This window comes from Pagrus pagrus, assembly GCF_965226575.1.
Source record: "Pagrus pagrus genome assembly, chromosome: 13".
Taxonomy (NCBI): Eukaryota; Metazoa; Chordata; class Actinopteri; order Spariformes; family Sparidae; genus Pagrus; species Pagrus pagrus.
The window spans coordinates 18,743,099-18,768,728 of NC_140197.1; the positions used below are offsets into that span (position 1 = coordinate 18,743,099).

Below are 25,630 nucleotides of genomic sequence, written 5' to 3' on the forward strand. Positions count from 1 at the left end.
TATTCATCCCAGACCATATTAGCTTGCCCTCGCTGTCACATACCCCTGTGTTGTCTGGCAACATTTTCCCACAGACACTCGCCCTCTGCAGTCTTCTCACAGCCTCCCTGGTGAACGAGGCCAGGACCATGTCATGCAGGGAGAGAAAAGGAGCGGCAGAAGAATGGGCAAGAGAGAGAGCAAGAGACGCCACATAACAAAAAAACCTGGCCTGCCACTTTTGATCGGGCGCTTGAAAAGGACAGCCCTGAAAGCTGGGGCCCACATTGGCTGTTGCCATAGCACTCACCTAGGAGATGGCTCCTTGCTCCCAAAAATGGCTCCGCTCCTTTACTGGGCCATCCAGTGGAGATTAATTTGAGTGGAGCTCCTTCCTTCCTGAGTCTGGTCCTGCTCGCTGGTCCTGCCAGCTCCATTTACATGCTCAAGCTCACATATACACAGAGACGCACAGAAACCCACATCGGGCAGCAAACCTTCATGCGCTCTGAGCTCAGGCTGTGTTTTAGCCCTGTTCAATGTATCACTTAAATATCAAACAGCTACTGCATCGGTTTGATTTTACTCCCTGGATCAAATCTCCAAAATGGGGAGACGAGGACGTGACGTGAATGCCGAAAGGGTGAAGAGAGGCCGAGGGAGAGATTGTTGACAGGCTGAGAAAGCAAAGAGCTGAGATGAAGAGATGGAAAATGGCGTATGGATGAAGAGCAGGGGCAGATCAAGAGACCTGGGATTTGCGATGTCGACACAGAAGTCAGTCATTGTGTGGACGGATTGATGGACCCTCAGTTTATTAGACGTGAATGAAAAGGCCTCCATTAGTAATAGCAAAGCCATTACTAATGGAGGGAAGTGAAAGCACTCAATGCCAAAAGCTTCCTCTCTACACAAAACAGATGTTGATATTGCCGGACGGGATTGCTGCAGAGTTGGTGTCATTGAATTTCCCCCCAGTGTGTCAGGCGTGTGGGTACATCTGGCCAGTGTCCTAATAAATCAATAATCCTTTACTCTCCCCGAACCCCCCAAAAAATAGTTGCATGCTGTGAGCGCAAATCCTCAAAGCTGTGTGTGTATGTGTGTGTACGTATGCATAACACATACATGCCTATTTGTGTCTTGTGAGTCTGGGGGGGCGACATCAAATGACAGACTTTTGGTGGGATTATCTGTCTGCGTGGTGTCTGATTCCACGCGGGGGGTTGGCAGTATGTCTGAGCGTCGAAGGCAGACTGACTGAGTTAAAGTCTCGTGCTATGTGTGTAACGAGCGCTCGGCTATCTGTGAAGGCATGCCTATGATCTTGTCCAATAATCCCTATTCCCAAAATCCATGTCCCCAATCTTTTCTCTCTTCAGGACTCCACAGATGTGGGGGCTCTGCGGTCAATTTGGGTGGCAAAGCTTCTCCCGTCCACCCCACCCCACCATGTCCCAAAACGCTGCCCGATGCCAGACACAGCAGCTTCCACTTGGTTGGGCAATTGTGCAGGGGGGTGGAGGTAACACAGGACCTCAAGAGGTTAGGCGTTGGATCGGGATGAAGTGGCTTGGAGGAGAAAGGGAGAGACAGGCTGTGGACCTTTAGAGAACTGTAGAGCTGTAGTCTCATTTCTCTCTGATATTAATTGTTTAACAAGCCTACGAGTCTCGAGCCATGCCCTCTAATCTGTCAGTCGCTCCTCAGTTTGAGGTAAATGCTGACATGCTAACAATATTAGCATGCTGATGTTTAGAGGGTATACTGTTTACCACATTCTCCATCTTAGATTATCATGTTAGCATGCTGGCATTTGCTAATTTGCACTAATGCCAGAGACACACCAGTAAAAGACACATGTCCCACCCTTCCCCAACAAAAGCCACAGCCGAAACAGGAAAGATATCAGCCAGTCGCGTTGTTGCATTTAAGGGAACGCTCAGCTGAGATTTATGACTATACATGCCATTTTATGTCCAGGTGACCATTAAAAGTGAAGTCCTGGCTCTCTTCCCATTCATTTAGATAAGGGCCTGGTCTTGTTAGCATCAGGGGCGATGCCAAGATGGCTGCTGAGTGGCAAGACTTGCCCATAAAGACTCGAGCCTTGCTCACGTCACATTGCTTACCATACTTACAGACGTGACAATCAAGTGGTAACATGGCTGCAAATCCATTCCCTTGCAAGAGATGCTGCTATGGCATCAGTTATCGTTTCACTGAGAGAAGAACAAAGACATTTCATTAAAAAACCCACAAATGTCAACCTCAAGTCAGTAGGATTCAGAACTGGCCAACAGACCGACCCTATAGCCACACTGCTACCCCATTTTCTGTGTTGGGTGACATTTCTGCAGTGGGGATAAAAAGAGCATCCTTCATCCACCTCGGTCCTTTGAAAACAATATGTCACTTCAAGCATGCTGACACGGTGAGTGGATGATGGAGGAGGAAGGTAAATCCTAGAGCTGCCTTTATTCCACTGACCTCACCCTGACCTTCCAGGGGTTAAATCCTGTTTAGAGCCATTGAGAAACCTGAGGAGCCGACAGAAAGGTCTCCAAGGCTCAGTGAATGAAAACAAGTGTGCTACGGTCCATGTGGTCGTCTCTGAAGTGTTCAGATAAGACTTTTGTGTTTGTGCAAGGAATGTATGTGTCCTGTCCTCCAGATACAGAACATCTACAGATCTACATATATGTTGTTTTAAGTTGACCTGACAAGGTCACATTTAGATGACCTTTAATATCTCCCCTCCTTCCGTTGGGCCATGCTACTTCAAAAGGTCGTGACCTCTACAGGTTTTGTGGTATCCTGAACAAGCAGTGACAGCCGGAGGGTTTACGTCACCATGACGAACAGATGAGGTCAGGATTATCCCACTACACATACCACCTTTTTTAAAATTTTAGTGTGAAATGAAAGGGCACCAGAGCACCAAGTTGTGAGTTTTCCGATTTAGTTTCATAAAAAATGCACCGAGACTAGAAGGAAGTGGACAGGGACTGAAAGAAAACAACAGACAGAACTTGAGTTTGGGGCGAGTTGTGAGGTCAGTCAGAGGCTGAACTGCCACACAAACACACACGGACATATTGTAATACGTTTTTAAATCTCTGCTGCTACGGGGCTCTTTATCAAAACGAAACAAAAGACGTTTGGGATTAAAATGTGGATTTATCTTCACTCCTGTTTATTAACCTCATTGGAGCAGTGATCCGCGGAGGTGACCTCCATAGTCGAGTGTTTATGCTCTTTATTGTTGAATGCCAACTGGAGCTGGAGGATAAATGTGCTTTACTTCATGAACACAATGTTACAATGAGCAGAGGAGAGTAAAGAAGATGGCAATATGTTAGCATGTATAGTCAAATATATGTCATATGTCAAATATAACTCCTTCCATATACTTAAATGTATTTTTAATATATTGCATTATATTTTTTAGTATATGTCAACATTTATGGGCTATGACTGTTTATTGGTCCTTCTATTCACATATTTAGAAATTAGTATTTGAGTCAGACTTAATAAAAGTCAGCACTTGTCGTATTTATACACAAAATAACTGTCGCACAAAAACAGCTCCAACTGTCCTACTTCACACCCACGTACGATATACTGCTTTTGGTTAAAAAAAGGGATGTGTGTGTGGAAACTCAGTGATCTTTAAAATTAGACTGTCTTCCTGCTAATTTTGGACACCTGCATCCTGTCATAGTTGATGTATCCTGTGAGGTCAGCGGCTCTCATCCTGATTCACGTCGCTGGAAACAGATGCAGCGTGCGGGCCTGTGTGTTGGCAACCCTGCTGTCACCTCTGTGGTTCATTGTGCGGAGCAGAGACGAGGCGAGGCGACCTCCGGGCAGCAAGGAGGCAATGTGATGAGGGGAAGGAGAGAGTAAGCAGAGACGAAACCATGCGGAGGTTTAACATTTTTGAGGGGAAAATTGAACTTTAAGGGAAAGAGACAGAGATAAGAGAGACAGTCTTCACATACAACATGTGGTACATAAACCAAAAGGAAACATGACAGACGGAGACTGAGTCACTGTTGTTCCAGTAGACACATGACACTTAAGATCATGTGTTTTCCTCATTAACTCACCAGGCAGAGCCCGAGTTAGTCTGCTGTCTGTCTGTACAGCTATATTAGTCAGCCACTGAGCCTCACTCATGATCATAGTGATACACAGTTACCTTGTCACCTTCTATAAATACTGCAGCGGGAGTCCTCCTCTGAGCTGCTTATATCTGATGATGGCACCGTGGATATGAATGCAAACATGACATTCATAATGCTTAATCACTCAGTTTAAGATCGCTTTGGCAAGAAAGAGGCCAAATTACACATAACCACCTCACAACCAGACAATCCATTCGCATAAATCACATCCGTAAATCAGAATGAACTGTATTACTGTTAGTTTTTGAGTTGTTTGTACAGTAAAAGTGCGAAGTCACACCCCAACACAGGACCTTAATTCAGAAAAACTTTGTATAGTAGTGAATGGCAATGGAGAGAAATACTTTTTTGATCCTGTTTGAATTGTGCCGTGAATCACACATATGATGTTCGTCAATATAAAAGATATTATTTCAACTCCAAAAAGTCACAGTTTGTCATAAAACTAATACAATTAGATAGAAAGACACATCCAACAGCCATGTAAGTGATGTTTTCTCATTCAACGGCAGATTTATTTTGTTTTTCACCTTGTTAAATATTCTTTCTGTAGCTACTAACACCAAACAGTTAAGCCTAGTTTAGCATAAATATTGGATACGGGGAAACAGCCAGCCGATCTGTCCAAAGGTAACCAAACCATTTTAGGAGCAACACTAATACCTCTTTTCCACAGGTCAAAAATCCCACTTAAACCCACTACGATCAGGCTTTTGTGTGCAATGGGAATGTGCACGCTCGGCATTTACACCCGGATCAATTGACTCTGCAGTGGACACAGGTTTTTATCACCTCGGCTCGGCTGTGATCTAAACGTAAGACCCAGGTGAACAGCTGAATTCTGACGTATTTCTCACCGCGCAAAGTGATGACATGTTGTCAACATGCGGTGGTGGCACATAATTGCTACTGTAGTAAAATGTACAAACCGGTGATCAACGCCACATCGTCACTGGCCACCGTGCTGCCTACTGCTTGTGTTTACTTTAGCTGGTGTTGTTCCCTGGCTTGCTGTATCCCGCTGCTTCCTGTCTTTCTGCCAAGCTAAGCTAATTGGCTTCTGGCTTATTTTGCCCCACGAACATGAGAGTGGGATCAATCTACTCATCTAACTGTCAGCGAGAAAGTGAAACAGGGTAGTTCCCCAAATCACATATAGTTTAAACCTTTAGGACTCGCACCACCACACAGTTCCACGTTCAGTACCTACCTGCTAATACGCCTCTTAAACACACTCTTATCCTACAAATCACTGGGATAAGTTACGTGTGATGGTGCACTGATTGCCCTTTTCCGTACACAATCTCTGGCCGCCGATAGCAAAGACAATAAGGACGATATTGATGACGCCTGTCTGCTGATAGAGCGAGAGAACCATTAATCTTCTCAGTCCTCCTCTTTCGAGCGGTGACCCCTCCTCCTCTTCCCATGCTGTCACTCTCCCGGCCTGCACCTGTCAGATTAGTCTCACATCCTCAGCTGCCACTCCATATGATACGCCTCCTTACTGCCCAGAGCCTGCATGTCATCTCACTTTGCATGTATTTATGCGTTTAAGTGTGTGAAAGGGAAAGTGAGGGAGGGAGGGGTAATAAGAGGGCAATCCCATGCAGAATGTGTGTGTGTGTGTGTGTGTGTGTGTGACCGGTTGTGGTTCCCAGTGTTTCCCACACAGTCGACAAAATGTAGACAAGCACCCCAAATCACTGGGTTGTTTGCAGTTGCAGCAGCATTATGATCACCTGGTCAGAGGTGTCATGGCTGCCACGCTCTGCTCCTGCTTGTCTGCAGAGGGAACAGTTTTGGGAGGCAGTGCGAATTGTGACAACACCGCCACAAATCACTTCCACCGGCTCACATCATGCACCGGAATAAAGGCAGGATGGAGGTCCAGGGTGGGGGTGGAGGCAGTGGGGGCAGTGTGTGCTGGGGAGGGGGGGGTTTTCCACCATTGAAGGCCTCCCTGGTAGATGGACTGGAGCAGCTGGGGCGACAAGCATGTGACGACATGAGGGAGAAATAATAAGCACCACAGCAGGTTGTAGTTGTGTCAAGGACCCACAGATGAGCACGGTAAACCCGGAAAACAGGCTAGAGTACTTTCAAAATAAGAGTGTCAACAGAGCTGATATATAAGTTGACAATAATGACATGATGGGTGTAGTGTGTGATTGTCAGGTAGTGGCAGATCTCTAATGCTTGTGAAGTGAAAATGGTGGCGAGTGGAACTGCAAGGCGCTGAAAGAAAAGCTCTCTCGTTTCTTTTATTCCTGTTCCTTTTTTTATTTAAACATATTTTATTGAATATTGTTATACTTTAACTTCATTTTATACCTGCACCAAAGATATTTCAGATTGCATCTTGTCATGCGGCTGTCTATCTTATTTATCATATTTCTTTGTCATTACCACCTCCATTTTCATTTTGTTTGATTTCTGTTGGATCTTATTTTATTCTATACTCAGGTCCCACTTGTAAATGAGATCTCGATCTCACTGTGACTTCCTGATTAAAGCGCTGTGTAGTTCTGGAAATTCTAACTTTTATTGTTTACAATAATAATGAGGTAATAATACAAACTCAGACATATTTATTTCCCCAGAACTGAATAAACAAGCTGTTCTCAGAGGAAAATAAGGTCCCAGAACATTGTTTGAAGCTAGAAAGGTGGCAGGGTCCGCCACATATAAACAAAGTAAAACAGTATGAAACTGCGTTGTCCTTTAAGGTCAGTTTGTTTATTCAGTCATGAAAAAAGAGTTTGTTTATTTAGTTTGTAAAAAAAAATGTTGACATAGTGCACCTTTAAATAAAGTATACATTTATGACAAATGGAATTATATTTTATTTTAAAAGCAAATATATTTAATTGATGACGATTGTTTTCAATTAGCATAATTTTATGACATCACCGTGTGTGTGTGTGTGTGTGTAAATGTGGGCATGAGAGGCAACTTGTAAAGTACTTTGGATTAAAAAAGAGTTGCCCATTTTCAATTCCTCTGGCTCAGAAACAGATTTCTATCAAAGTATTTTTTTCACAAGGAGGTGGTTTGAGTTCTACATAAATGTGAACTTATCCTTAAAACTTTATTCTGAAATATACAACCGGAAGTCGTGTTATAACAGTTCACCTTGACACGACATCTGCATATTTCCTATGAGTTAACGCAGTGAACGAGGCAAAAACACAAAGTGGGACTAAGGCAGGCTCGGCATAGAGAGTTCACATTGTGCGTAGCCTACAGCCTGTGACAGTGACATTAACAATAGATGGAGGAGGTGTGAGTGTGTGTGTGTGTGTGTGTAAGACAGAGAGAGTGTGTGTGCGCGTCTAGAAAGGGTTTAATAAGCTGCTCCCTGTCAGGCTCCAATTAATTTATCGGAGTGTTAAACAGTTAAAGAGAGGGAGGACAGAGAGGAGTCAGAGGGGACTGAAGAGCTGTCACTATCTGTGTGTGTGTGTGTGTGTGTGTGTGTGTGTGTGTGAGAGAGAGAGAGAGAGAGAGAGAGAGAGAGAGAGAGAGAGAGAGAGAGAGAGTGTGTGTGTGGATTATCAGTACGCACGTTACGCGGAGCGCAGTTTTGGTGATGCGCTCAGTCGGGAGATGTGCAGCGGGGGAGCAGTGAGCGTCAAGTCGGACATTCAGCGGCGTGAATCGGCGCATTAGCGGCAGGAGAAGGGGATCCGGCGCCGTCTCTGCGCACCACAGGATCTCTCCTCGCTGTGTGCGTGTGGTTGACCGACGATCGCTCCTTTATTTGGCGCAGAGTGAAAGTCAAAGATGCGCACCGCTGAACAAAGGATTTAAAGGGGGGAAAACGATCAAGAATCGCGTCCACAACCCGGTCTGGACTCGTCAGGAACTCACGCATTCATGCCCATTCTGCCTGCGAGGACAACGGGCTGCATCACCGGCTTTCTGGAGGAATCATCTGGGCTGGTCGAGTCCATGTGGATGGAGAGAGAATACGCAAACGCAGCGAGCGGAGCTGACTCCGAAATGTGACATTTTTTACTCCGTCTGCCATCGTACCTGACTGCTGTGCACCAGCCCCTCGTCCTCCAGCGGATTTGTTTACGTCGATTAAAAGGTACGTGCTGCTCATCATGTAGGATGTTGATTGATAAGAATGGGGGGGAGGGCAGAGGGGGGGAGCGGGGTGTCCTGTCCTTGTGGAGACGATGTATGTGAGGTGTGTTTGAATGCTCGGGTTTGTGGCTGGTGTTGCAAGTTGCATCAATGACAGTCGATGCACCAAATTGTCTGTAAAGGGCGCACGGTGTGTTGCAGAAATCACACACAGGTCATGTTGCAGGGATTTACGCGCAGGGGCTCGGCACATATGGCCCTGACCTCAAGGGCCATTCGACAAAACCACGTCAGGCTCAACTGAAAACACGGAGGAGTCTGACCTGTGTGAAATCTAACCACTGACCGGCTGTGGCACGTTTTTCTCACGAGGATATTTTAAAAAAAAAGGTGGTGGTCTGTGCCTCCATTTTTAAGCCCCACAGCACATTTTGATATTTTAAGGAGTGTCAGTCACCTCCATCCTTTGGTTTCAGAGGTTAGATGTCATTCTCTATTTCTGGATCACACATCTCAGCAACAATAGTGTCCCTCAAACAAACACACTCTTCTGGAAGCCCCAGGGACCCTCCCATGTGGCCCGTATTGTTAAGTGAAAGAGAGGAGGGAGGAAGGAGGAGAGGAGGGAGGGGGTGCTGAAAATGAAAAGAGAAAAAAAGGAGCATTCTCTAAATGTGTGTTTGCATTAAGCTGCTCCTTAGGTCAGCCAAAACCACAAGGGTGTCCCCTCTCCGCCCCCCTCCTCCTCCTCAGGAGACTCTGGGAAGGAAAATTACTCTTAAATGCCCACTGGAGTCCAATCAGACAAAGGGAGTTTGTTGGGGATTGGAAGTCAATGTATGGACTGACTTTGTGTTGGTGAATAGATGGACGACACACGAGCCCGGAGCCGCTGTCAGTGCAGTGTTTGTGTACTCAGAAAGCTCCCGGGCCTCTTTTGGAGTGTTCTGTTTCCCATCATTAATCAATATTCAGGAGAGAGGAGCTGTTTATTCACATGAGCCAGTCAGCGTCCTCACGGGAGAGGAGGACGCTACAGTAGCTCCTGGGGCCTGATGCCATATGTACCTTGTTTGGATGATTGTGCGGACGTGTTTTTTTTTTTTTCCCCCCACACACACATGGGAACTTCTGTGCTTCTCCTTCCATCCCTCCTCCCCTCACACACACACACACACACACACACACACACACACACACACACACACACACACACACACGCTCCAGGCGCATGGCTCGCTCCAGTTCTTCCTCATCACATCCGGCTGCTCCTCTGATCACTATCATCACACTCTCTAACCAGATCTGATCTTTCCCAGCTCCTGTGATCAACCCCCCCTCCCTCCTCCTCCTCCTCCTCCACACACACACACACACACACACACACACACACACACACACACACACACACACACATTCATCCCACCGTGAGATCTTTTTATCCATCGCAGAAGAAGAAATCACATGCGAGAGGAACACATGACTCCAGAGGTCTGTGGCTCTGCTTTTCAGGGTGCTTCTTTTAGGATGCCTTCACATCTGACCGATCACCCCACCAAGTTGTTTTTGTAGGAAGAGGAGGAGGAGGGAGGAGACAAGGGGGCGCTGGCGCTGTTAATTGTTAAGTCAATTAGCATATGGTCTTGCTGTGAGCCCAGTCACATGGTAATGAGGCCTAATTAGGATGGCCAGGGGTGTCTGAGGAGGCTGGGGAAAATACTTCCACTGTCAGTTTTCCTCACGCTGACACCCAGGAGGCCGGCGCCATGAATGGACGACCACTTCTCGCCCCTTCAGTCTCTTTTCATGTCTTTTTTGCCTCTCCTGTCCCCCGTGTGACTATTTTTTCCCCAAAAAAAACTTGTCCTCACAGACTCCTTTTCAATATTTTAGCACAGCCATACGTCATACCTTGACATCCACCTCATCCCCTTTCTGTTCCCGTCTTTTTTTATCTGCCACTACCAGCTGCGAGGGATTGGTGATGTCGCTCCCGAGGCTTACAGATGTGTGGAGATTGGAGGCAAAGACGGATCAGGGCGTGCGTTGCTATCATGGTTATTGTGCATTTTTTATTTTAAAGTAGGAAGTTGAGTGAGTTTCCAGTGGTGGCCTGAATGCAGCACCATGAACGGGACATTACGTTACCTAGCTGTGATGTCAGGTCTGTGTATTTCAGGAAAAGATATCCTCTTGAAAGTCTCATGCAAATTGGCTGTGCTTTTGCAATTTTTTGCGTAGGAGGCCTCTGTCTCGAGCTGAATGCACGATTGATAAGACCATCTCTGAAAGTCACAAGTTCGTGGCCTGCAACAGTAACCATGTGACCTAAGTGTTTTTGAATCAGACAGAGCTCCTTATCTGCTTCCTGTTGCAGATGAGCATCCTCTTGTGTTTGCAGTACATCCACTTCGAGCTGGTTAATTTTTTTTAAAAACGCACTTTTTTCTCTCCGTTTCGGCTCTTGAGTGGCGTTTCTGTCTCCCAGAAACGGTGCTTCTTCATCATCCTGCAGAGGATGAATGTTAAAATGCCGTCTTAGTGACGTCAGAAATGCTTGGGTGGAAAGAAAGAGATTTGAGAATGAATAGACGCGTGAATCAGAGAGGAAGAAAGACATATATAAGACGTAATATATCTAAGATCTCAGGTGCGGCTCCACAATGCTCATTTTGTATCACGATTTTGGATTCACATGACAAAACTAGTAAAATCACGATACTTTCTTGCATCTTTCATCTGGAGAACGAGGTGTGTAGGCCCGAACATCTCCGCAGCTCTACAGTACTTCATTATGAGGCTCTTTTGCTGCACACTTTACCCTTTTCGGCTTCTGCGATTTGGATATTGCACTTGCCGTAATGCGATTTTCGATTATATATCGATTAATTGTGCAGCCCGAATCTCAGCTTATCACAGGCTGGTTCTTTGTGGCACTCATTACTCCCTCCACTTCTTCTTCTTGCTATTTCAGGCCTTTAACTCTAGGAGCAACTTCAAGCTGAGGTCCCTCCCTCAAAACTCACTAGACAAGGTTAAGAAAGCTCGAGAACGATGTCGCGCCTGATAAATACACTCTCTGATGACAAACTTGGCTATTAGAGCAGAGGAGCTTATTTTGTTTTTATTCCACAGTAAATCACACTCAGGACGTCCACACAGGCCGGGGCTAATTTAACACGACTGATATCAAAGGCCTTATGTAATCCCAGCTACTGATGTAAGATGTAAATTTATGCGCTGTCAGAAAAGGAAAGGTCCGTCGGTGTTAGAGGAGACAGTGGAAGAGTACGGCAGTGTCTCTGGAGTCTCCGGTGGCGTCACCAGCGAGCAGATGCTAGCACAGGTCCTGTAAATGACCCGCTCACCTCGACAGCTGGATCAGTGTGTTTCCGGCCGTATACCTACACACACACACGCGCGCACATTTCCTCCATCATCACCCCAGTAGACTATATAAATAAAACAGTAGGGGAAAAAAATGAGAATTGAAGCGCGTCGTCAAAACGCAATAATCCTCCCAATTATCACCGCGGTAATTAGACAGCATCTGGTTGTGTGCTATGTCTGATAATTATAGCAGGAGGTAATTGTACAGGACGGCTCGCTAGATTACAATGTGTCTGCCTGTCCTGGATCACATTTGAAGGACTGCAGTGGTGCACATTTGCACTCTCACGCCCGTATTCCCGGTGCGAGCGCTGTAAGGAATGCGCGCTGCATACTCGCCACATTCAGCTTTGTGTGAGAATGTGGTGCCTTCACACACAGATGCATAATACATGCCACCGAGCAGAATGTTATATTTACATGCAAATGGAGCCAGCGCCCACATGGGCATTGTGCCAGCCTGTGTAGACGTGCGTGAGCGACACGTGCGGCATGAGCGCAGAATACGCGACTAAGATGGACCTCGGAGCGCCAGCAGGCTGCTTGGCACTGAGGAAGATGATGCCTGAGAAACAGCAGCCATGCAGCAGAACTGGCAGGAGCTGGATCCTTCCCCGGTTACATAAGATACACAGCGAGAATAAAGGGAGGAGGAGGAGGAGGAGGAAGGGGTACAAGGAGGGAAGAAAGAGAAGCCAAAATGGAAGGAAGAGGGGTGTGTTTTGGATTAGATGTTGGGGGTGAAAACAGAGGGGGGAAATGTGCAGGGAGAGGAGGCTCATCTTTCACAGCACGTCTTCAAATGTAGCAGAGAGATGAGACTCTGGAGGAGAGGTGGCATTGAAATCCGGCAGAATAGAGGATTTTAAATGGAGGGGAGGACAGAAATGGCTGCATGGAGCAGGAGTGACAGAGAGAGAAACATGTCTAGAAAGATGGGAGGGGAAGGGAGGGGAGGATGAGACGGCGGCAGCATCCTCTGCGCTGCACAAAGCGGAAGGCCAGGGGCTCTCTCTCTCTCTTTTCACATGACTCACATGAGAAGCAGGGACTCAAGTGTGTGCTGTAGGTGTGCGTCGATGCACTGCATGTCGAGCAGTGGTGTGTGTGTGTGTGGCCCCTCTCTGCGTGCATCCTTCAGCTTTCGGCTCACCAGTCCGCCAAGTCAAACTCAAAAAGCAGCAGCCAGAGCAACCATCTGTGCGAGAGGGAGTGACAGGGTGAGAGGGTGAGCGAATGAAAAAGCGGTCGCCGGCCTGCTGGGATACAGTGTCTGCTTGTTGTTGACTCCACTGTGTGGTTTTACAGGCACTGTCATTAAGGAAGTGACGGAAGAAGGCGGTGGAGAAAGACAATAAGAAAAGTACCAAAAAAGACAGAGGAGGAGCAGTCTGCTCGGCTTGTCTCTTTGTCTCGCTCCCTTTTGTTTTTATTCCTGTCATTTGGAGACGGGGGGCGTAACCATGGTTATCAGGAGCCCACCGGAACAACAACATGATGTTAGGAGAAAGCAGAGATTCATGTTGGTATAAGGTGTTTGTGTGTGTGCGTGTTTTGGTGACTCATAACCGCTGATTGATGTTAATGTAGACCAATAATAACCAGCGGCAGCGAGCCGCTGCGACGAGGAGGGAAGGGAGAGGAGACGACAGGAAGCGGCAGGCGGCTGAGTTAACGGCAGGAAACGAGGGAGCGAAGGATTTTAGTAATGAGGAGGCGTGAGGAGGAATTTGGAGGGTGTAAATCTCTGAAGGATACATGAAAGAGCTCTAAAAGCATAAATATGCACAAACACACACATACATGCACACATGCCTCTTCACGCCCTCTTGGGTCTGGCAGAAGTAAATAATGATATTTCACAAGTCGTAAACAACCGCTGCCCTAAAAATCTCTGCTTTTTTTTTTTTTAAAGGATATCAGGGCAGACACTTCAAAAGCCTGTAAATAAATGGATGGATGCATCTGCATGCATGTGAGTTTGTTTTTCTGTGTATGTGGAAAAAATGGGGAAGAATTGAACCACTTATTTCGATAGAGACTCGCTAAAAATGTTAATTATGTTGTTATTTATAACTTACCCCCTTTCTTCTGTGCAAAAGTACAAAGAGTACAAAAACAAAACTATCCACACGGCAGCCATTTTCCTCTGTCGTCCACAGCTGGATTTCTGGAATAATGTTAATAATGTATACCAGCATTAAAGTCATATAAAGGAAGGGAATCTGCCCAATTGTTATCATTTCATCACTTACCCCTCGAGAAGAGGCTGAAAAGTTATTGGACAGTGAAAATCTGGAGGGAAATTAGGCCACATATACATATTTGATAACCCATTAGCTAAAGTGAGCATTCAAACACCTCCGAGCTAACACTGCAGAGACATGGGTCAATATTTCAGAGCTAATTTATGCCTTTCCTATCATATCGTCGTATCGTTTAACGCTATCAAACAGTAGCCTAATGCTAGCTAGGAACTGATTGAATGCTAACATTAGCTTTTGTCTAACGGAAGATAAGTGTTGGCGTTATGTTAAAGACGTCTTTGTATTGTGTCGAAGATACATGATGAAGCTAGCATGCTAACCAGCTAGCCCCAACCTGACGTGTCTTGTAATACCAAAATAAACGTACAAAATTTCAAGAAAACCAATATTCTTACACCTATTTTGCAACCACACGTCTTCTGAATTCAGGTTTCTCGCTATTAATGAACAAAGACAAGCTTAATAATTGTTAACTCATCGTAAAGCACACTTCATTCAAACTCGATGTAAACAGAAAAAAAACTCACCAGCACAGTCTTGATTTGTCTTTCCACATCACCTCTGGTGTGGTTGAAATAAATGTGATGCGAGTAAGATGTGAATATATTCCAGCTGTACACGTTGTTTTCACCCGCTGCTGATGCCCGACTCTCTCTGGCTCCTCTGCCGCTTTATGCCTCTCCTGTCCCCGCCTGCCGTGTCTTCTTGTCGCCTTGTAAATCACCTCCGAACTGTATCCCCTGGTCTGTTTCAGAGGCTCTGTTCAGTCCCAGTCTGGGTCAGTGGGAGGACAGTTAACTGAGCCCTGTTGCCCGCTGCGATTCCCTCCGTCATCCGAGGTTGAAGCGCGGGCAGAATCCCATCAGCTAAAAGGGCAAAACCTCAAATTGATTCTGTGAACTGTAATTTCAGATGAGGAGAAGCAGAAAACCCTCACTGATCCATTAATATATTAATAATTTCAGATCTCAATATTTATATAAGGGAGATAAGAGTAAGAGTTTCCTTGGGAGATTAATGGGGAAACAATTATGGGTGATACTTCCGGTGCAGGGCAGAACTGATATAAGTATTTTGACAACTGATGCACCGGCAGCACTTTCAATGCTCCAGGAGCGTTGGCTAAGTGTGTTGAGCAATAATAACACTGTTAGAAATATTCACTCGATAAAGTCGCCAACCAAGATCTTCATTAACAAGTGATACACCATACTAATCACTTGAAGAACGAGGATTATCATCGTGTTACCGTGGAAAACTTTGGTTTTGGTTAAGTAACAGGACGTGCCACAAGTCGCATGACGTATCATGGGTGCTAGGATTAAGGTGGATACTGTTGGGTAGTTTAATCTATAACAGTCATATTTTATAAGCTTTCTGGAGAAAAGGTCATACAATCAAAATCAAGTCTGGTCCGAGTATATTTGTGCAGGTCCAGCAGACTTCAATGCACTTCTTTCCGTGCTTTCGTCCTGATAAAATAAATCTAGTGGTCTGTCTCTTTATCTCTGTCCGTCCCACTTAATAAACTACCTGCTGGAAGGACTGTGTGTGACCTGCAGCCCTGCCTGCTGTGTATTTAAACCTACCGCTCCCCCCTGATGGCCTGACCGTGTAACTCTCCTTGACTTACTGGCAGGGAGAGAGAATATTAAGCTAGGGATATCCAGTGTCCTTTACTCGGTATGTAAACACTGTGGCACAGACACTGATGGATTTCCTTTAATGTCAAAACTACAGCAAGATTGAAGTCCTCTGAAATAAACAATCCAAAGTGTAGCTGTAAGCATCGAGGGGCTTAAGAAGCGTGCGTGTTTTCTGTGAGAGCAGTTTGTTTGACACACTAACGTATGAGCCAGCTTGGAAAGAATTTCTGAAAGCTTAGCGATGTAGTGGAAAGACAGTTGACAGTAACCTGGCAAAATGGTGCGTTGTATCTGTGTGTGTGTGTGTGTGTGGTTTCATGGTGGCTTTAAATACGGATCAGCCTCTCGTAAAACAAACAGCTTGTCAGGTGAAGCGACAGCACAGATCATCCTCAATGAAACGAAAGAACGTGCATTTTTGTGTGTGTGTGTTTGACAGTTGTGATGAATAAAGGAACAGGTAGACTGAGACAGCATTGATTTCACACACCGAGTGCTGCTGAGTTGTTTTTCTTCTTCTTCTCCAGGACACAAAAGTATACGAGTGTTTGTACTTGTGCTCCAGGCGCTGTGTATTGCTGTGCACTCTGCAGTGTATTATGCATTGTCACACGCCTTGCTAGTTGCCTGATAGTGAGTAGAGCTGCTTGTACGCGCTACTTTACTACTCCGTATCATCGTTTGTTTCATAAAAATATGCATGATGGTGCAGCTTTCCTGTCAGTGCTCGGGGCAGCCGGTTCACTGGACAAGACCGGACAAATACTGCACCTGAAGCTGCTCGGACTCCGGCCTTTCTTCTTTGTGAATGACCTGAACGCGGCTTCTCTGGGCTTTTCTGGGTTTGTGGGTATTTTTCAGCCACGTTTGTTTCAAAATGAAACTGTAAAGCGTTTAAAAGGTTCAAAAAAGGGCAGGGCTATGGGCTACCATTAGTGAGACAGGATGTGTGTGTGCTTTTGTGTGTTTGGAAAGGCCTCAGTCATTCACCCTGCATGAACTACTGTCCTTTGTTTCCTCTCTCTAAATCACAGCAGTGGCTGATTGTCTGTATTGTCACTCACAGGCGGATGATTACTGCTGGGAATGAATGATTGCTCAACTGTTGCCTTTCAAACATTTGTGACCAGATCGACTCTCTCTCTCTCTCTCTCTCTCTCTGTTTTTCTACATTTCTCTGACTTTCTCCTTCCTCTGTCTTCTGGCCTCTCAGAGATGGCGTTCCTCCCGGTCCTCCTCCTGCTGCTGCTGACTGTTGCTCATCGCGCCACCAGTCAAGACTCTGAGAACTCCGAGGCTCTTCCAAGAGGCTGCGGCTGGGGTCTTGTGCGTCCCTACACCTTGCTCTGTGACCTGGACTCCATATGGGGTGTGGCTGTCGAGTCGGTCGCTGCTGGTGGGGTGCTGACTGCCATCCTGCTCGCCCTAATCCTGCTGTGCCGTTTACGCTTCATCAGTGAGGCTGAGAAGCGCAGCGGCGTGGGACCCATCCTCCTGCTGCTACTCGGCACCCTCGGCTTGTTCGGCCTGAGCTTTGCTTACCTGATCGAGCAGGATGAGTCTTTATGTTTGCTCCGCAGGGCCCTGTGGGGTCTTCTGTTTGCAGTCTGCTTCTCCTGCTTGCTGGTGCAGGGCGTCCGCCTGCGAAGGCTCGGTCGCGAGCGCCGGAGCCCTGGTGGCTGCGCCCTAACAGGCCTTGCGCTGGGTCTGAGTGCTGTGCAGGGCATCATCGCCGCCGAATGGCTACTTCTGACCGTGCTGAGGGAGGGACGAGCTGCCTGTCAGTACCTGCCAATGGACTTCTCACTAGCCTGCAGCTATGTGCTAGCCCTCCTACTAGCCGCGCTGACTGCCGCCTCCCTCGCCCTGTGTGGGAAGACACGTCAGTGGCGCTGCAATGCCGTGTGGCTGCTGGTGACCTGTCTGCTGTCGCTGCTGCTGTGGGTGGCCTGGGTGGGCTTCTATCTGTACGGAAACGCCTGGCTGGGAAGGTCCCCGGACTGGAATGACCCGGCGCTGGCCATTGCTTTAGTGGCTCAGGGCTGGCTGCTGCTGATCTTCCATGCCATCCCTGAAGCCCACATCTGCCTGAGACCCCCTCCACAGCCCACTGCCCCGGATTACTTCGACACCTCCCAGAACTCGACACGCATGAGGGAGACCAGCTTCGATGAAGACATCCCTCTGTCTCACAGGCAGTTTGTGGAGAACCAGGGCTACGGATACAACGACGAGAACACTGCAGGTACGGTACAGTCCAATATTTTGCAGCAGACAGGCGTAATGTGTGCGGACAGGCTGTAGGTGGAATGTAGGCCAAAGTGATTAATAGAACACCAGGAAATATTTGCATACGTGGCTAGAAATAAGTCCAGGAGGAAATGTCTGTGGCGCAGGATTACACTGCGTGTTTCAAGTGCTTCTTCCTTCAAAAGAGGCAGCAATGATGTGGTGAGTCACACTTACTAATCTCTGTCCGCCTCTCTGTTTATTCCATGCCAGGCTTGCGGAGCGGTAGCGGTGCCGGGCAACACAACAGTAACACCGGCGCCAGGCCCAGCGCTCCTTTCCGCAGCAACGTCTACCAGCCCACCGAGATGACCATGATCCTGAACGGGGGAGCGGTGAGTACATCCGCCCAATCACAGGTACACGCCGCTTACACGCCGCTTTCTCATTCGACCACGCCGACGAGACTGCATGCACATCTGTGCGTTCCGGACCGTACGTCATTGGACAAGAATGAGGGAGAGGTGTGAGTGTGAGTGTGTGTGCATTATCAGTTTGTGGTTGCACGGTCATGCGCCTGTGCGTGTTGTGTTTTGTGGGCACATGCATGGATGGTTTGTCACAAATGGTCACTCATCTGACATTGATTTGTGTATGGGTGAGTGTGCGAGAGCCTCCATGTGTGTGTAAATAAGAAGCGATGCTATCTGTCCACTGAGTGATGCGACTGTCCGCTGGCCTGTCACCCTCTTCATTATGCAGGATGAATGGGCGCTCGGGCTGGCACAGGTGAACTTCTTTCCAGCCACTGTGTTATGAATTAAGCCCGCCACACAACAGCAAAACACACCACTGGAGGCTAAAACGCTGAGGCACACACTCTCTACTGACTGAAAGATAATTCATAGTCACTATTCCTAGAGATTGCAGCTGGGCGTGCTGATTTATCCGACAGAGAGAAAGCAGAGACTTCTCCTGGAGCTGCTCCGCGTAGACCATCAGTTTGCACTATTAGTGTTTTTGTGTAAAATGAAAGCACTGAATAACCAGGAGAGAGCGTAGGATCGAGTGCAAGGTGGATAATGATTAAGCGTTTAAGCCTGAGTTAACTGAAGAGTTTGACACAGTCAGGTGACAAGATCAATAACACTCTCTTGTTTGTCTGGTACATATCAAGCTAACGCCAGCATAGTTAGCTTAGCTTGGAATAAAGACTGGAAACACTGTGAAACAGCTCTGTTCTGAACTCAAGGTGTCGTTTTTACACTTCAATTTTAGTGCGGATTAAACAAATGAGGTTTAAAATGTTAATTAGTGAGCCCTAGAAGGTTTTGTTACCTCTTGACAGAGCCATGCTAGCTGTTTCCCCTGTTTCCAGTCTTTGTGCTAAGCTAAGCTAAGCTAACCACCTTCTGGTGTTGCATGAACGTGTGGTACTGTCTCATCTCACTCTTAGCAAACAATCAAATACACTTTGTTCCCAATATGTCAAACTATTGCTTTAAAGGTAATGAAAAGCATTAAGGATCAGAACTTAAACATACTACAAGGAACTTTTCACTGGTTATGAAAAAAGGTCCTGATCGTATTATTTTGCGGGCTAGCCCAGAAGTTAGCATCATTCTGGTTCCCTTGTCAAAAAGCAGATGAGTTAGAATTGTTTGTAACTAAAGTTGGCCTGTAAAGACGGGCTAGTGAGTAGATGAGTCTCTGTGTTCGGCATGATGTTTAATGTCCGTGACTACTACTTCAGCCAGTTCTTAGCAACCGTCGTTTTTAACACATGTAAGACGACACTTTTTAATTCAAGTGTGGATAAATTTACTGACGTAAAATGTGAAAATCTTAAGTTTGTGGTAACCACAGACCTTATTTAAGGCATTTAACTGAAACCCCATTCAAAAACTCCATTGACTTTGAGACAAGGCTGAATTATTTCCAGGTTTAAGTCCTGCAGCACTCTATACTGATGCCTCTATGTGACCTACATTGTATGTGACAAAGAATCTTCTTCAACTTCGACTACTACTGTATAGTTAGTCTGACGAAGAATTGAGGCGTCTCACAGCCTCAGGACAAAAGCTGCTCTGTAGTCTGGTATTACGGCAGCGGATACTTCTGTATCTTTTGTCAGACGGCAGCAGAACATCTGGCTTATAATGTAAAATGTTATGTTAGCCTTGCTATTGAGCTATATCTTGCTGTTAGCTTGTTATTCAGACAACGTGACATCACCAGGATGTTGATATCTTAAAGCTTTAGCTCAACAAAATTACTCAGAATTATTAGAGCAGCAAATCTGTTAGCTGTCGGATCACATGTAACCAGAGTTAACAGTGTTTCACTGTCATCGTATTACATAGCCACAAACAGATACATACATAGTATCAAAGATAAGTTGCGTATTTCTTTCACGCGCCGCTAAAACAAATGCACCCAGGAGCCGCCAGAATCAACGAAAAATGAGCGTTTCCTGTGGCTGCTTTAAATGTGGTGAGAGGTGGGCCAGATCTTACATCTCCTGGAGGTTTGTTCCAGCTTTTTAGAGCACAAATAATTAAATGCAGCTACTCTGCGGTGCGTCTGAAAATCTGGGACAGCTACCAGAAGACACAAGAAGACAGTCAGAGATGTATGTTGTCCTAAAACTCAGAGGGATTTGTTCACGAGCATGAGCAAAAAGTATAAACGCGACCTTTGCAGCCACTGTGTGCATGTGCATGTGTGAGTATAACGATGCTATCCAGATCGTTGATGATTTAAAGTCTTCATTTTCCTTCCACAGGTGCCCTCTGCACCTCCAACCTACACGGGGAGGCAGCTGTGGTGAGCGAGAGGATCGGAAAGAAGATGCGTGGTAGAAAATGAAAGAGAAGAAGAGGATGGAGAGGGTGAGGAGGAGGGAGGGTTCCACGACGAAGGGGCCCGGCCTGGTTGAATTGGACTTAAAACATGGACGCCAACAGGGCCCTTTCACTCTGTGTACAGACTTTAACACTGACTGTGTGCCAATCAACCATAGTATGAGTGTGTGTGAGCGTGAGGGAAATTAGGGTATGGAGGACAGAGCTAAAGCACAAATCTCCATAGAAGGGTCGAAAAACTCGACCAGCAAGTAGCAAAACAAACTCAGATCTGGAAACGTCAACACGCATTTTTTCTTTATCTTTTGCTTTGATTTGCCCCCTCCGAGACTACAGCACTGTAAGCATCCTCGAAAACTGTGAAATCTGTCTCTTTTTCCTGCTCTATCGCTCGTCTTTGTCGGCCAGGATGTCTTTTCTGCTGCTCCTCAAGTGGAAACATTTGGCTCTGTCCTCCATCCATCCACAGCGTAGGTGAAAGACATAGCACATGGGCAAGTGTACAGCTCGAGCACCGCCCTCTTCAAAAGAATCCAGCCTCTGTGGGTGTGTATGAGAGGAAATAAACGTGTGTGTGCGTGTGTGCTACCCTTCACCTCGACTCTACCGCTCCGACAGACCTTCCCTCTCCAGACTGTTACCCCTCGGCTTCACCCTCGAACACGTCTCCCTCCTCATTTCTCTGTGAATATAACACATAACTCCGCTCACCTCGCCTCATCCTCCCACCTGCATGGACACTTTGCAAAATGTGAAACAAACTGTGAAGCCGGTCGGAAGAAAAAAAAAAAAAAAAAGACGTTCCCGGTGACCGCAAACAAAAGCAGCCTGAACAGACGGACCACAAGCTGCTAATAAACTGCTGTTCGATTTATATATATAAGTATATATAAAAACGATGGAGTGGAGTGGATTCTGATTGGATGAGGAGGGCGTCATTCATCAGTGGGTAGGCACCGCTTCATGAATCTAGGTCAGACTACTGTGTGCTGCTCTCCCACATCTCCGGTGGCCACTGGCGGTTTGAACCAGCCAGGAGAAACTGTCACTTTATATCAGCAGGAAACGGAGCGAGGAAATGAAATGGTCTGCCGTTCTTGGTTCCTCTATCTGTGTTTTATGTGTGCGTGCGTACGTGACTGTTGTGATTTTATGAGTGTCGGGAGTTGAACTCGAAGTCAAGGTTGCTTTCTGGTGCTAAAATATTCCTCCACACGGCCTCCCGGCGAGGAACCACAGGAACAACACGGATGCAGATACAGTAGTGGAAATGTGAGTGACAGGCTATATATAGAGCCGTGTGGAGATATCCTAGAGCCTTGGAGCGATCAGATTTACAGTGCAAGGTGGAAAGAGGGAGATCAAATGGATGGGAAGGAGACAGCGAGAGACGGGCTATGAGATAGTGAAATCCCCTCAGTCGGTGTGAGAAAATGGCTCCCTGGTCTGTGTGTGTGTTGGTGTGTGTGATGTGGGGGCGGCCCACGCTGCTCTGCTCTACGTGGTTCTTCATCTGGTGAAGCGTCTCTCCCTCCCTCCTCCTCCTCCTCCTCTTCATCCACCTCCCGTCTCTCTGCGGTCGGCCACAGGTCAAGTCTCCGTGCCAAGAAGGACTCTCGTTTCACTGGAGTCTCCGTTTCACGCCCTTCTCCCGTCATCGTGACACCAGCTCTCTCTTCACCCGAGAAGCTGTGTACATAGTAGTGCTGTAAAGCTTTGCTCGCTTGTTTACTTTGTTTTTTTTTTTTTAACTGTAGGCTGAGTTTAGACACCAGTATCACATGACTGACCACTGCAAACTGTTTTTATCTGGGGATTTTTTTAAATTTTATTTTAACTGGTTTGCTTTGCGCTCATACATTTGCTTGTCGTTACCATTATGCTTTTATTTTTCTCTCGCTGGTGTCTTTTATTTTTTTTAAAAACTAGTATTTTGGAACTGTTTGCCAACACTAGATATGCTTTTATTTTATTTTTTTTCTTGTTTGATTAATGTTCAAGGAAATTATATAAGTTGATTTTACGTCTGTTGTACCTCCTGCGCAGTATTCTCGCTCAAGACAGGGGTCCCACTCTTTGCTGTAACAGTTACGGGGATACAAATTATTTTTATTTTTTCAGAAAAATGACAATGGCTGTGAATAACTTTTGGCACTTCATGCAGTAAACAAAGATTAATCTGTGATACTTAAGTGATACAACAGAGCAGGGAGGGCTGAAAAAATTCACTTCAAGCCCTCCAGCAGTCATGTCGGTGACCCTTGGTCTTACAAAAACCTTCGACTAAGAAAAGACTAAGGGTCAACCCTTGACTCTGCTGTGTGTTTATATCTTACCCACTGGCTATTCTAAAATAGGACTGGTACCAGCATGCCCAAAGAGAGCCTGTCCTGCTATGCCAGGCTCTGTTTGGGCCGACCCTGGTCAGAAACGGGCTACGGGATCAGCGCGTCGTAGCCCGCGAAGAAGAACCGTCCTCAGGGTTCTGGATGGTCAGCAGCAACGAGGCGAAGCTCTGCGAGTGTCAACACTCCGAGGCGAGGGGGGAGGTTTCAGTTCTTGTGATGAATTCACTCGATGTTGGGGGAAAAAAAAGAACAATAACATGTGACTTTGTAGATTTTGCACTTGTCGACTACCTATCTGTGCATGCTTATCACCATTTCTACATGTAAGACCTTTCTCAGACGTACTTTTGAATACTAACTCTATTTATGTAAGGGTCATGTGACAGCAATCATAATTTCCGTGTATATCAGATGACACACTTAATGTCTGTGCTTTCTTAAACACAAAAAGAGAGCTGGCTCTTGAGAAGCAAAGAGATTAAACGTCGGCGGCGGGGGGGGGAATGGTCCGAAATAGTGTGAAACAAAATGCCATCATCACTGGACCTAATTATAACTTCATCTGTTGGTTTGATGACTGGAGGGGGAAAAAAAAGAGAATCTTCTGACTGATGTCGTCTCTGTGTTTAAAAATCAAATAGACTGTGGTGAAATTTTGCACAAAACTTCTATATGTTAAGTTTGTCATCCCTGGGCAGCCCACTGAACACCCATCCTCCCCGGGTTTGACATGTCCTTGCCTGTCCTCTCCTGATTTGTCTTGCCTTCAGACTGTTCCAGCGGGGCAGCTGACAGGGGTGATATTGGTTTTCACAGCTGTGACTGTGCAGTGACGCAGCATGCCTATGTATAGAACTTTATTCCCCTGATTAGAAAAAGAAAAGAAAAAAACAGTTAACTCTCTTGTTTCTGTAACTGAATCAGGAAAAAAAAGTTCAATAAAAGTGTCATGTTTGTAGTTAACTTTTAATTGGATGTGGTGGTTTTTTTTTTATTCTGAAGAGCCTGAGTTAATTTTTTAGGTCAACACGAGTTTATATCAGTGTTTTTTAACTGAAATGCACAATATATACATTCTTGATAAGGATCCCTATAATTAGTGATTATAGGTCAAGTAATGTACCAAGAGGGGACATTCGATCAGTAAACTTATTAGTGCCCTGTGTTGGATAAAATATGTAACGGAGACACTGCGTCTGTGTGTTTGTTGGGTTTTAGTCAAAATCCCCCTGAATTTCAAGAAATCTGAGCTAAAGTCCTTTGTTATTTTGAAACCAAAATAATAGTTGAATCCTGAAGGCAGTGGTTCTGAAACTGGGGGGAAACTAAGTTGAACAAATTTGAGTTATGTAATGAAAATAAACAAGAGTTTGCTGACATTTTCTTTCACACACATTCAACTTGGATCCTCTGTTAGTAGTTGCTTCTCCTGTCCAAAACTGTGAGTTGAAGGGTATGTGATCGTTTTTTTTAGCTTCTGAAGGGGGAGAACCACTGCCTTAAAGGATAAGTTCCCCCAAAAAGTGAAAATTCAATCATTGTCTACTCAGCCTCATGCTGATGGAAAGGTTTAGCTCTGTAGTCCACAAAACATTTCAGGAGCTTCACAGCAAAGCAGCATCGCAAAACTGAATAGATTGGGACTTGTTTAAAAACTGAAAAGAAAAGAAAAGAAACAGAAATAGAAAATGCTTCATGCAGCGTGCCAGCACAATCTAAGTTTCCAAAAGCCTGGAGATCCCAAATTGTTTTGAAAAACAATACTTACACCATCGACATGTCAAGCTCATGCACCCACTTCATCCTGGGCTCGGGTGAAATGACAAAAAGGCAAAAAAATAAATAAAACAAAACTTTTAGCTGTTAAAAGGGTTTAAAATAATGTCTTTTCAGAACGATTTGGGATCTTGATGCTTCTGGAGACTTAAATTATGCTGGATGAATGCTGCAACACTGTTTTGCTGTGAAGCTCCAGAAATGTTTTGGGGACTTTACCCAACTTCCCGTCAGAATGGGGTTGAGTAAGTAGAGTAAGTACATTTTCATTTTTGGGTGAACTTATCCTTTAAAAGAATATGCATTTAGATAAATGTTTAGTAAATATTAAGTCACCATGAGCAGTCTCGTTTAGCTCAGCACAAAGATAGGAAACAGTGGAGACGGCTAAACTGTGTAACAACTGTTTTTCTATGGATATGACTAATTAAAAGAGATACAGTGCTTTAATCAGTGAGCTTTAGAGGTGCTTGTAGGCAGATTTCCTTTTATCTTTGGACAGAGCCTGGTGAACTGCTTCGCCCTGATTCTAGTCTTTGATTTAAGTTGCTTGTGGTATCTTAAAATTTACCAGAAGGTAGAGACCAAAAACAGAGCTCAAAGTTTAAAATTTGATGGTATATGAATGTTGTGTTTACTATTTGTTTCTTCTGCTGTCTGATGGCAAAGAAATCAGTTACCGGTACTGCAGGTTTGCTGTTCTACAGGTCACCGAGTGTTTTATGAAACACACATTTTTTGGTTTTATGTAAGAAATCCAACTGTGTCTTTTCCCTTCAATCCAGAGGTCATGAAGCTGCTCTACTGGGTTTTATTTTTAGGAAAATGAAGCTCACAGACTTCATT

At 45.7% G+C, this 25,630-nt stretch overlaps 1 protein-coding gene across 2 annotated transcripts; it reads left to right on the top strand.

Moving 5' to 3' along the window:
- Nucleotides 1–7,457: 7,457 nt before the first annotated feature.
- gprc5ba (G protein-coupled receptor, class C, group 5, member Ba) lies at nucleotides 7,458–23,978 on the top strand. 2 transcript variants are annotated; one of them, XM_084371434.1, is made up of 4 exons: nucleotides 7,458–8,265; nucleotides 16,781–17,812; nucleotides 18,070–18,215; nucleotides 20,582–23,978. In XM_084371434.1, exons 2-4 carry the CDS (start codon nucleotides 16,783–16,785, stop codon nucleotides 20,624–20,626), a joined length of 1,221 nt encoding a protein of 406 aa, XP_084227560.1. In that variant the 5' UTR covers nucleotides 7,458–8,265; nucleotides 16,781–16,782; the 3' UTR covers nucleotides 20,627–23,978. The 2 variants fall into 2 exon arrangements, with proteins under 2 accessions (XP_084227560.1, XP_084227561.1); XM_084371435.1 differs by having other exon boundaries at nucleotides 7,464–8,265; nucleotides 18,070–18,191.
- Nucleotides 23,979–25,630: the final 1,652 nt, after the last annotated feature.